General features: G+C 44.2%; 1 protein-coding gene across 4 annotated transcripts in view; it reads left to right on the top strand.

Moving 5' to 3' along the window:
* kirrel3a (kirre like nephrin family adhesion molecule 3a) overlaps positions 1–13,618 on the top strand; it is a 289,865-nt gene that overhangs the window by 219,020 nt on the left and 57,227 nt on the right. For 2 of the 4 annotated variants that reach the window (XM_055941855.1, XM_055941857.1), the window contains exons 7-10: positions 5,672–5,820; positions 6,512–6,648; positions 7,978–8,104; positions 10,144–10,244. In XM_055941855.1, the coding sequence (XP_055797830.1) occupies positions 5,672–5,820; positions 6,512–6,648; positions 7,978–8,104; positions 10,144–10,244 (514 nt within the window). The remainder of the gene's footprint in view (positions 1–5,671; positions 5,821–6,511; positions 6,649–7,977; positions 8,105–10,143; positions 10,245–13,618) is intronic. The other 2 variants (XM_055941856.1, XM_055941858.1) reach the window with 1 other exon arrangement.

Raw genomic sequence — 13,618 nt, forward strand, 5'->3', positions numbered from 1 at the left:
TCGTTTCATTGTTTCTTTTTTTGTTGCTCTGGGAGGAGTGTGTGTGTGTGTGTGTGTGTGTGTGTGTGTGTGTGTGTGTGTGTGTGTGTGTGTGTGTGTGTGTGTGTGTGTGTGTGTGTGTGTGTGTGTGTGTGTGTGTGTGTGTGTGTGTGTGTGTGTGTGTGTGCGTGTGTGTGTGTGTGTGTGTGTGTGTGTGTGTGTGTGTGTGTACACATGAGTGTGCCACCTGGCATTCGAAATTGACAGCGGAAGATCATAGACAACATGAACAGTGCTTCAATAACTGTAAAAAGCTAAATGGATTTGTTTGTGCATCCAGTTATGTTCAAAGCGGTGCTAATATACTATTGTTCTTGAATAATTCAGAAGTGACTGGAAAAGGATAAGAATCAGACATGTAGCACTGTTCTGTTCTGACATTCACAGGCTTGAGAGAGATCAGAAAGAAAGGTTACATTTGAATTTAGAAGGGATGTTGAAAAAATGTTAACTTCTACTTGCACACAATCCCGGATCCGGGAGCACCCCCATCAGTAAAAAGCTGACTAGCATAGCCTAGCATTGCGTCACAAGTAAATACTAGCATCTAAATATCATTAAATCACAAGTCCAAGACACCAGATGAAAGATACACATCTTGTGAATCCAGCCATTATTTCAGATTTTTAAAATGTTTTATAGGGAAGACACAATATGTATTTCTATTAGCTAACCACGATAGCAAAAGACACAACTTTTTTTCCCCACCATTTTTTTCCTGCATAGGTAGCTATCACAATTTCGACCAAATAAATATATAAATAGTCACTAACCAAGAAACAACTTCATCAGATGACAGTCTGATAACATATTTATTGTATAGCATATGTTTTGTTAGAAAAATGTGCATATTTCAGGTATAAATCATAGTTTTACATTGCAGCCACCATCACAACTCTCATTGCAGCCACCATCACAACTCTAAATACTCATTAGAAAACATTTTTGAAAAATACACAGCGTACAGCAAACAAAAGACAAAGATCTTGTGAATCCAGACAATATTTCAGATTTTTAAAGTGTTTTACAGCGAAAAAACAATATAGCATTATATTAGCTTACTACAATAGCCAACCACACAACAGCATTGATTCAAGCCAACAATAGCGATTACGAATAAACCAGCAAAAGATATACATTTTTTCACTAACCTTCTCAAACTTCTTCAGATGACAGTCCTATAACATCATATTACACAATACAAATAAAGTTTGTTCGAAAATGTGCATATTTAGCGGCACAAATCGTGTTTATACAATGAGAATACTAGCCAAGCTGCCAACAATATGTTGGGAGAAATCTTGGGAGAGGCACCTAATCTAATCAGTAACTAATCCTAAACTTGACTAAAAAATACAGGTTGGACAGCAAATGAAAGATACATTAGTTCTCAATGCAACCGCTGTGTTAGATTTTTAAAATTAACGTTACTACGACATACAGTTTGCGTTAAAGCGAGACCGCACCGAAATTAATGGCGGAATATGAGTTTTACATTTTTCAACGGAAGAACGAATTAACATCATAAATAGTTCTTACTTTTTGATGAGCTCCCATCAGAATCTTGGGCAAGTTGTCCTTTGTCCAAAAGAATCGTTGCTCGGTTGTAGATTGTCGCCTTCAACTTTGGAATTTTCAGTAAACATTAGCCATGTGGCCCAGACGTGCCCAACTCACTAGAACGCAGCACAAAGAAATATCCGAAAATCGCAATATACTGATATAAACTGATATAACTCGGTTTAAAATAACAACATTATGATGTCTTTAACACCTATATCGAATAAAATCAGAGCCGGATATATCTAAGGGCTATAACGGGAGCTTTCTAGAATGCCATCCTGAGGTCTGTCTTGCGTCATGGCGAACGAAGGAAAGACTGGACCCCACGTTCCCAGTCCATTTATATGGCCTCAGATCTGCCTAGCAACACCATTCCAATTCTCACTATTTGCTGACATCCAGGGGAAGGCGTATGCAGTGCATCTCGACCAATAGACGACTTGCAAATTAATAAACTGACCTCAGAACAGCCTGACTGATTTCAGATTTCTCACTTCCTCATAGGAAAATTGCTACAACTTGAGTTCTGTTTTACTCACAGATATAATTCAAACGGTTTTAGAAACTAGAGAGTGTTTTCTATCCAGTAGTAATAATAATATGCATATTGTACGAGCAATACGAGGCAGAGTACGAGGCAGTTTAATTTGGGAACTACATATTTACAAAGTGAAAACAGCACCCCCTATTGAGAAAAGGTTTTAACAGCAGACAGCATCGACCTTTTGGAATTCGTCCTTGCCATCATCAAGCTGTGTTTTTCGAGTGCCATTGGAAGGGAGTGAAATGTTTTCAAATTTTCAGGAGATTTGGTTTACTTGATCTTCTTCAATGCTGTCACTTTCCACTGTGTCTTTGTGATGAAATGTCTTTGGCAAAATGGAAGACTGTCGTAGGGCATCTGGAGTCTGGTTAGTACGAAATGCATTGCTTCTGCGGCTTCATCCCAAATGGAACCCTATCCCCTGTATAATGCGCTACTTTTGACCAGGGCCCATAGGGAAACTCTGGTCAAAAGTTATGCACTATATATACAGTACCAGTCAAAAGTTTGGACACACCTACTCATTCAAGGGTTTTTCTTTATTTTTACTATTTTCTACATTGTAGAATAATAGTGAAGACATAAAAACTGTGAAATAACACATATGGAATCATGTATTAACCAAAACAGTGTTAAACAAATCAAAATATATTTTATAATTGAGATTCTTCAAAGTACCCACCCTTTGCCTTGATGACTGTGAGGGTGTTGGTGAATGGAAAAAATGCGGAGTCAGGCGCAGGACACAGATATGAGTTATAGTCCGAAATTTACTCAAAATATAAGATCATGTTCCAACAAGGAAAAACACAATATTCCAGAGCACAAAAACACAAACCCACATGACAAACACAAAAGGGAAAATGGCCAAAAACCCTAGGCAATACAAAAACTAGCATTCCCACCCTCGTTACACCCTGACCTAACCAAAATGTAAAGAAAACATAGATATCTAAGGTCAGAGCGTGACAATGGCAGCTTTGCACACTCTTGGCATTTTCTCAACCAGCTTCTCTCAACAGACTTGAAGGAGTTCCCACATATGCTGAGCACTTGTTGGTTGCTTTTCCTTCACTCTGCTCATCCCAAACCATCTCATTTGGTTTGAAGTCAGGTGATTGTTGAAGCCAGGTCATCAGATGCAGCACTCCATCACTCTCCTTGGTCAAATAGCCCTTACACAGCCTGGAGGTGTGTTGGGTCATTGTCCTGTTGAAAAACAAATGATAGTATCACTAAGTGCAAACCAGATGGGATGGCGTATTGTTGCAGAATGCTGTGGTAGCCATGCTGGTTAAGTGTGCCTTGATTTCTAAATATATCACAGTGTCACCAGCAAAGCTCCCCCACACCATCACACCTCCTCCTCCATGCTTCACGGTGGGAACCACACATGCGGATATCATCCATTCACCTACTTTGCATCTCACAAAGCAAAGCAAAAATCTCACATTTGGACTCACCAGACCAAAGGACAGATTTCCACGGGTCTAATGTCCATTGCTCGTGTTTCTTGGCACAAGCAAGTCTCTTCTTCTTATTGGTGTCCTTTAGTAGTGGTTTCCTTGCAGCAATTTGACCATGAAGGCCTGATTCACGCAGTCTCCTCTGAACAGTTGTTGTTGAGATGTGTCTGTTACTTGAACTCTGAAGCTTTTTTGGGGGTTGCAATTTCTGAGGCTGGTAACTCTAATGAACGTATCCTCTGCAGCAAAGGTAACTCTGGGTCTTCCTTTCCTGTGGCGGTCCTCATGACAGCCAATTTCATCATAGCGCTTGATGGTTTTTGCGACTGCACTTGAAGAAACGTTCACAGTTCTTGAAATTTTCCGCATTGACTGACCTTCATGGCTTAATGTAATGATGGACTGTTTCTCTTTGCTTATTTGAGCTGTTCTTGCCATAATATGGACTTGGTATTTTACCAAATAGGGCTGTCTTCTGTATACCACCCCTTGTCACAAGGCACGCCTGCTAATTGAAATGCATTCCAGGTGACTACCTCATGAAGCTGATTGAGAGAATGCCAAGAGTGTGCAAAGCTGTCATCAAAGCAAAGGTTGGCTAATTTTAAGAATCTCAAATATAAAATACATTTTGATTTGTTTAACACTTTTTTGGTTACTACATGATTCCATATGTGTTATTTCATTGTTTTGAAGTCTTCACTATTATTCTACTGTGTAGATCATAGTAAAAATAAAGAAAAGCCCTGGAATGAGTAGGTGTGTACAGACTTTTGACTGGTACTGTATGTATAGGTTGGGGCGCAGCCTGTGTTCACCCGATCTGACTTTGCTTTGGAAATTAGATGAAACTTCTCAAATGACATTCCACAATTGAGAAATGTTTCTGGAAGGGAATGTCGATATGAGTCAAGATGGCACATCGAAAGTGAATAGCGTGTTCTATTACTGTACATGAAGGTTGCTTCCCAAATGGCACCCCATTCCTTATGTAGGCTCTGGTAATAAATAATTGAAGTATATAGGGAATAAGGTGCATTTGGGACGCAATCGTAGAGTTCCAACAATTGAACACAACACATGAAAACAGGACTTTTTGTTTTTGACAAGAAATCTAGGATATATCTGTGTTGTTTGTATTCACTGAGAATGTTCTGCATGTTCATAATCTTATTCTCTATATTTGTACATCTATGACCAGGCCATCTTTTGAACCATAGCATTACAAACAACAAACAACAAAACATTTGATGTTCTAAGATGTTCGTCCAAGTTAATTATGCATGATTCATCGCTCTTTTCACTCAGAATCCTCAAGTGATGTTTTGTTCCGATATATAGCCTGGCATACATAATAATTCATAACATTTATTCCAAACTGAGTCCTGTGTATTTATCCCTTCAACTTGTTCCCCTTCTGTCAATGTAAACAATAGTTCATTTGTTTGTGGGCCTGATCTGCCTATTAGTGACGGTGAGATATGCTTGTGCCGGGCAAGGTTCTTCACATAGACAATTTATTTATTCCTCAATAAAATGACTTCAGCATCAAAGTGGGCAAAAGACAGACACGAAGTGAGAGCACCTATATTATAACGCCCTCCTCCTCCTCCCCTCCTCCTCCGCCTCCTCCTCAACCAGGCTCTCAAGCAGCACGTGAATATGCTCAAATGAAGAAAAGAAAAAGCAATGCACCGAAACGACAAAAAAGCCACTTTTTCTTTTGTTGTTTCGCTATGCTCAGCGAATTGCAGACCACAGCAAGAATTTGCCCTTGAATGCAACACTTTTTCACTGGTTGCGTCCCAAATTGCACCATATTTCCTATGTATTGCAATACCTGTGTCTTTGATATCCACCTCCAAAAGGGCTACTGGTTGGATGTCATAGCCCACATTGTCTTCCCTCTTCCCTTTTGTGACTGTGGAAGTTTCCCCAAGAGTGGTACAGATATAGGTACAGATCTAGGATCAGCTTCCCTCTCACATGACTAACATTAACCATTAGATCAGGGTCTAGGTCTAACTCTTCAACCTACTCTATTGTGGTCTATATTCAGATGGGCCAAAGGGGGCAGCATCATCAGAGAGGTGTCAGGTGACACCTATGAGGTCATTGTGGACCACTCCTTCTTCACCGAGCCTGTCTCCTGTGAGGTCACCAATGCCCTGGGCAGTACCAACATCAGCAGGAACGTGGACGTCTACTGTGAGTAGTAGTCCGCAAGCAACACACGCACACTAACATGAGTAGTCCCTAAGAAAACACACTCAGGAACTATAACTAGCTAGCTACAGGCAGTTGGAATCACATCCACTACATGGATAGTCCCAAATAGAAGGTTTGTAGATGTTGAGCTAACTGTCAACAAGATTTCAACTAACTATCTACTATCCCTTGCCCTAACCTTATTCCTTACCCTAACGTAACCCTAACTTTAATGCTTACCCTAACCGTAACCCTAACCTTAATCCTTACCCTAACCGTAACCCTAACATAACTCTAACCTTAATCCTAACTGTAACCCTAACCTTAATCCAACTATAACCGTAACCTTAATCCTAATGATATCCGTAACGCTAACCCTAACCGTAACCCTAACCTTAATCCTAATCATAACCATAACCTTAACCATAACCTTAATCTTAACCATAACCGTAACCCTAACCTTAATCCTAATCATAACCCTAACCTTAATCCTAATCATAACCCTAACCTTAATCCTATTCATAACCCTAACCTTAATCCTAACCATAACCGTAACCCTAACTCAAAAAATTGTAATGTATCAACATAGTTGAAGTTATTAGCCTGTTGATACCATAGCTTGAGTATCTGTAGATCATCTATAGACGACTATTCAAATAAAGTGTAACCATTTCTGTTCCTGTGATTCCAGTTGGGCCCAGAATGGCTGCTGAGCCACAGTCCCTACAGGTGGACCAGGGATCAGATGCTATCTTCAACTGTGCCTGGACAGGAAACCCCTCCCTCACCATCGTGTGGATGAAACGCGGCTCTGGAGTGGTAGGAATTGTAATCACCATTATCCTTTCTATTATGCTTCTATTGCCAGCTGCATATTTTGCAAGACCCATTCCCTCTTAAGGGCAATAACGTATTCTATTCTGTTCTACTATATTATATTCAGTTCTAATAAATTGTTATTCTATTCAATTCTATTCTAGCTTATCCTGTTCTATCCTATCCTGTTCTATCCTATCCTGTTCTAGCCTATCCTGTTCTATCCTATCCTGTTCTAGCCTATACTGTTCTATCCTATCCTGTTCTATCCTATCCTGTTCTAGCCTATCCTGTTCTAGCCTATCCTGTTCTATCCTATCCTGTTCTAGCCTATCCTGTTCTATCCTATCCTGTTCTAGCCTATCATGTTCTAGCCTATCATGTTCTATCCTATCCTGTTCTATCATATCCTGTTCTATCCTATCCTTTTCTATCCTATCCTGTTCTATCCTATCCTGTTCTAGCCTATCCTGTTCTAGCCTATCCTGTTCTAGCCTATCCTGTTCTAACCTATCCTGTTCTATCCTATCCTGTTCTATCCTATCCTTTTCTATCTTATCCTGTTCTATCCTATCCTGTTCTATCCTATCATTTTCTATCCTATACTCTTCTAGCCTATCCTGTTCTATCCTATCATGTTCTATCCTATCCTGTTCTAACCTATCCTGTTCTATCCTATCCTTTTCTATCCTATACTGTTCTAGCCTATCCTGTTCTATCCTATCATGTTCTAGTCTCTACTGTTCTATCCTATCCTGTTCTAGCCTATCCTGTTCTAGTCTATTCTATTGTCTTATTTTATTTTCTATTCTAAGATGTATTCTATTCCACAGGTATTCCTTTCTATACTGTGCCAATGCAGCTTTATTCTTCATTCACCTAGAGGTGAATGTCATGTACATGTGCATCAAATATGCTATTCTCTGTATTTATCCAGGAAAAGAACTTGTCATCAAATTCAGACATTTCAAGAGACTGATAGAAAAACTAGAAAAGGACCCAGACTCTCAACACATCACACTGTACCTTCCTAATGGTATCGGTTAAAAAATAATCTATTTTACATGGTCCAGCGCTTTCAGTCTGTGGTATATGCAATTCCACCCATGCAGTTCATGTTGATATTCTGAGGTTAACATACCCTTTCATACCGTTTATTAAAGCAGTGGCTCAGGTGGCCTTGCAGACGACTAAGTGTGTGCCGCACTCTCCTTTTGGTGAGGGCTTATTGGGTTTTCGATTAGCTGATACAGGGGTTGGACGGAAGGACTCGGCTGCAGCCTTGAATTCAGAGATGACCGTTTTATCACCAGCCTGACCTTTGACCTTGATCCTCCACAGGTGCTTAGCAATGAGAACATCCTGACGCTAAAGGCGGTGAGGCAGGAGGATGCTGGGAAGTACGTATGTCGGGCGGTGGTCCCCCGAGTTGGAGCTGGAGAGAAGGAAGTGTCCCTCACTGTGAATGGTAAGTACATTTCACATGTGGATGAATGCTAAATTAATTTCCAAGTTCAATGTGGAAGTTGTTCCAAGCTTAGGGACATGTCTCAGGCTAGCTGGACTCAGCGACAACAAGGTAAAAGCGGAGACATATTTACACTAGGGGAGTCAAAATCAATAATAACATAGTTTGCTTTTGACAGGATGAAAGAAAGCATTGATTTACAGCTAGGACTGTAACTTAGTATGTAAAAATGAACTATTAACTATTTCAATGAAAGGATGTCTGTCATATCACAATGGCTGTCAATAATTGTTGATACCCAATTCTATCATAATATTGCCAAACCCTATCCTATTACAGATACGTTTTGATGTCTCAAGGCTTTCTGACATCAAAGCTTAGCCTAAATGTTGTCTTAAGACTAGTGTACTTTCAATTGTTCCTTATCTTTCAAAGAGGAAACACTTTAAACATAAACATACTTAACACACATATTTCTAATATGTAAAATACATGTTATCTGAAAGGGAATAAAATGGTCATTGTCTGTTAGTGTTTCGTTAATATACTCAATGTCATTGACGATGACTTCACCTAGGAATGAGCATGTTGCACCAGAAATAAGCAGCACAGGATAAATGTAATTAAAGGTGAAAAAGGTGATTAAACACGTCTTAACATCGATTGCAAATGGACTAATCTCCCAGCCTTATCTCAGTGCCGTGACAGCTGGCCAAGGCTAAATGAGAAGTTATTGCAACCTTTTTTAACTAATCAATAAATAGTAAACAAAGACAGTTGTTTAATATGCCTGAAGTCAAGGTCACACAATCGATGGCGAGCTCTATTGAATAACTCCTCCGTAGAAGAATAATTTCTTAAGCCGGGATATCATCATAAAATTCACGCCACAAGAATATGCAGGGTCGTAGGTAGCACCACAAAATGGCTGACTTGAAATTGTACTTTTTTCCCCCTCTCGCTTGCCAAAGGGGCTCTCTTATTGTCTGCTCTCATTGCAGGTTTAACCAGTCAATGAAAAGGGGTTCTGGAGGCATATAGACTGACTGTTTTGATGAAAGCTTTCACCCTTGAGCCCATACAGTGTAATACAGTTCTGCTGTATTGAACCAATAAGATAGAGGTTTGGCTTTTATGAATTTTTCCTTCTTTGCAAGGAGGCTTTTTCTATCCTTGAAGCTTCTGTTAGGAAGTCCATTATTTGACAACCTGAAAAGGTGAAGCATTTGGTCTCATGGGTCTTCACACTAAACCCACCCATCACCATGGTTTCTAAGCGGAGGCTGATTGGACAGGTTATGGTTAAGAATGATATTGTACAGTGAAACTGTTTGGAATCCAGACTAATGAATCCTAGTTTCATTCCCCACTCCAATCACAAACAAGTGACACCTCCTCTCCTTCACCCTGTTTTCCTCCTCCGGCGACTCAGGAGAACTGCTCCAAGATAAAGTCATGAGAAATAAAGTTATCTAATTATAGCACTCTTTTGTGCTTCCATGTCTTTTGTCAGATCTCTCGAGTTCCCCCACAGGGCCCCTGTGTGAATACGTTTGGCTGTATTTAGAAGCCCATTTTGCACTGTAATGTTTGTTATTCTTATGGTCAGTAGTTCTGGAATTTGTAAGCTCTCCTTGACTTGGGAGGCTGTCAACTTCACACTGTGTCAGTCGAAGATCACACGGTTCTAAGGTTTTCTTTCACAGGCGCAGGACTGCGAACTGGAATGACTTTGTTTTCTCTAGACCTTTATCTAACCCTTCCACTGTCCTCCGCTGTCCACCCAAACCTTCTACACTTCTTCTTCTCTTTCTTAGCCTTTAAGCAATGAAAACAACCTTTTCATCACACCGTGAATCTCAACTTAAGAAAAACAAATTAAAATCTCATCATGAATAATTGATCGTCTCCATTTTATTGTAAACTAGAAAGTATTATAATGCATGTGGCCTTCGCCTTCCCCGCCATCTGATAGGCCGTTGATGTATGTGGGTGTTTTATTGGAATGATTGACTTATTTTCCCTTGGACATGCTGTAGGTCCTCCCACTATCTCCAGCACCCAGACCCAGCAAGTCCTCTATGGGGAGAAGGGGCAGATCAAGTGTTTCATCCGCAGCACTCCTCCTCCCGACCGCATTGTGAGTAACACATCCCTCCTTCCTTCTAAAAACATGTATTTTATGTTCCAACCAACGAGGGACCTTATTGGTTTTAACATGATGAAGATGTGTACACGCCTCAAGTCAATCATTGACCAATAAATGACTGTGGACATTTGTTGTGAATAGAATGTGTGTAAAGGTTTTCTTCCAGGGGTGAAGGAGAGGACCAAAATGAAGCGCGGCTAGTGTTAAACATGTTTAATACAAACACAAGTGAAACACTACAAACAACCTACAAGATAACAAATGTGCAAAACCGATACAGACCTATCTGGTGCAGAACACAAACACAGAGACAGGTAACAAACACCCACAAAATCCCAACACAAAACAAGCCTCCTATATATGAGTCTCAATCAGAGACAACGACTACCATCTGTCTCTGATTGAGAACCCACACTAGGCTGACATAGAAACAGACAAACTAGACACACAACATAGAATTCCCACCCAGCTCACGTCCTGACCAACTAAACACATACAAAACAACAGAAAACAGGTCAGGAACGTGACAGAACCCCCCCCCCCCCCCTCAAGGTGCGAACTCCGGGAGCACCCCTAAAACTCAAGGGGATGGTCTGGGTGGGCATCTGTCCGCGGTGGCGGCTCCGGCGGTGGACGAGGGCACCACTCCACCATTGTCTTTGTCTACCTCCTTAGCGTCCCTTGAGTGGCGACCCTCGCCCCCGACCATGGTCCAGGAACCTTCACCAACTCCCCTCTACAATAGAGGAGACAACTCAGGACAGAGAGGTAGTTCAGGACAAAGAGGTAGCCCAGGACAAAGAGGTAGCCCAGGACAGAGAGGTAGCTCAGAACAGAGGGACAACTCCGGACTAGTGGCAGCTCCGGACTGAGTGGCAGCTCATGACTGGAGGGCAGCTCATGACTGGAGGGCAGCTCATGACTGGAGGGCAGCTCATGACTGGAGGGCAGCTCATGACTGGAGGGCAGCTCATGACTGAAGGGCAGCTCATGACTGGAGGGCAGCTCATGACTGGAGGGCAGCTCATGACTGGAGGGCAGCTCATGACTGGAGGGCAGCTCATGACTGGAGGGCAGCTCATGACTGAAGGGCAGCTCATGACTGGAGGGCAGCTCATGACTAGAGGGCAGCTCATGACTAGAGGGCAGCTCATGACTGGAGGGCAGCTCATGACTGGAGGGCAGCTCATGACTGGAGGGCAGCTCATGACTGGAGAGCAGCTCATGACTGGAGAGCAGCTCATGACTGAAGGGCAGCTCATGACTGAAGGGCAGCTCATGACTGAAGGGCAGCTCATGACTGTAGGGCAGCTCCTGACTGGCTGGCGTCTCTGGCAGCTCCTGACTGGCTGGCGTCTCTGGCAGCTCCTGACTGGCTGGCGTCTCTGGCAGCTCCTGACTGGCTGGCGTCTCTGGCAGCTCCTGACTGGCTGGCGTCTCTGGCAGCTCCTGACTGGCTGGCGTCTCTGGCAGCTCCTGACTGGCTGGCGTCTCTGGCAGCTCCTGACTGGCTGGCGTCTCTGGCAGCTCCTGACTGGCTGGCGTCTCTGGCAGCTCCTGACTGGCTGGCGTCTCTGGCAGCTCCTGACTGGCTGGCGTCTCTGGCAGCTCCTGACTGGCTGGCGTCTCTGGCAGCTCCTGACTGGCTGGCGGCTCTGGCAGCTCCTGACTGGCTGGCGGCTCTGGCAGCTCCTGACTGGCTGGCGGCTCTGGCGGCTCCTGACTGACGGACGGCTCTAGCGGCTCCTGACTGACGGACGGCTCTAATGGCTCGGGACAGACGGGCGGCTCTAATGGCTCGAGGCAGACGGATGACTCAGATGGCGCTGGGCAAACAGATGGCTCAGACGGCGCTGGGCAGACGGATGGCTCAAATGGCGCTGGGCAGACGGATGGCTCAGACGGCGCTGGGCAGACGGGTGGCTCAGACGGCGCTGGGCAGACGGACGGTTCAGACGGCGTTGGGCAGACGGGCAGTTCAGGCGCCGCTGGGCAGACGGGCAGTTCAGGCACCGCTGGGCAGACGGGCAGTTCAGGCACCGCTGGGCAGACGGGCAGTTCAGGCACCGCTGGGCAGACGGGCAGTTCAGGCACTGCTGGGCAGATGGCAGACTCTGGCCGGCTGAGACGCACTATAGGCCTGATGCGTGGTGCCGGAACTGGAGGTACCGGGCTGAGGGCACGCACCTCAGGGCGAGTGCGGGGAGGAGGAACAGGGCTCTGGCAATGCACTGGAAGCCTGGTGCGTGGTGTAGGCACTGGTGGTACTGGGCTGGGGCGGGAAGGTGGCGCCGGATATACCGGACCGTGAAGGAGGACACGCGCTCTTGAGCACCGAGCCTCTCCAACCTTACCAGGTTGAATGGTCCCCGTAGCCCTGCCAGTGCGGCGAGGTGGAATAGCCCGCACTGGGCTATGCAGGCGAACCGGGGACACCACCTGTAAGGCTGGTGCCATGTACGCCGGCCCGAGGAGACGTACTGGAGGCCAGATACGTTGGGCTGGCTTCATGACATCCGGCTCGATGCCCAACCTAGCCCTCCCAGTGCGGCAAGGTGGAATAGCCCGCACTGGGCTAAGCACGCGTACTGGGGACACCGTGCGCTTTACCGCATAACACGGTGTCTGACCAGTACGACGCCCTCTCACTCCACGGTAAGCCCGGGGAGTTGGCTCAGGTATCCAACCCCCCCCCCAAGAAATTTTTGGGTGAGCCTCTCGGGTTTCCAGCCACTCTGCCTTGCAAGCGCCTCATAATGCCGCCTCTCCGCTTTTGATGCCTCCAGCTCCGCTTTGGGACGGCGACACTCCTCTGGCTCTGCCCAGGGTCCTTCTCCGTCCAGAATCTCCTCCCATGTCCATTCCTCCTTCTACTGCTGCTGCTGCCCGTTGCCACGCTGCTTGGTCCGGGTTTGGTGGGTGTTTCTGTAAAGGTTTTCTTCCAGGGGTGAAGGAGAGGACCAAAATGCAGCGCGGCTAGTGTTAAACATGTTTAATACAAACACAAGTGAAACACTACAAACAACCTACAAAATAACAAATGTGCAAAACCGATACAGACCTATCTGGTGCAGAACATAAACACAGAGACAGGTAACAAACACCCACAAAATCCCAACACAAAACAAGCCTCCTATATATGAGTCTCAGAGACAACGACTACCATCTATCTCTGATTGAGAACCCACACTAGGCTGACATAGGAACAGACAAACTAGACACACAACATAGAATTCCCACCCAGCTCACGTCCTGACCAACTAAACACATACAAAACAACAGAAAACAGGTCAGGAACGTGACAATGTGGAGGTTATTGGTTACACTTTATGAAATTATTGGTTACACTTTATTTTGATAGTCCG

Source organism: Salvelinus fontinalis, chromosome 13 (genome assembly GCF_029448725.1).
Source record: "Salvelinus fontinalis isolate EN_2023a chromosome 13, ASM2944872v1, whole genome shotgun sequence".
Classification (NCBI taxonomy): Eukaryota; Metazoa; Chordata; class Actinopteri; order Salmoniformes; family Salmonidae; genus Salvelinus; species Salvelinus fontinalis.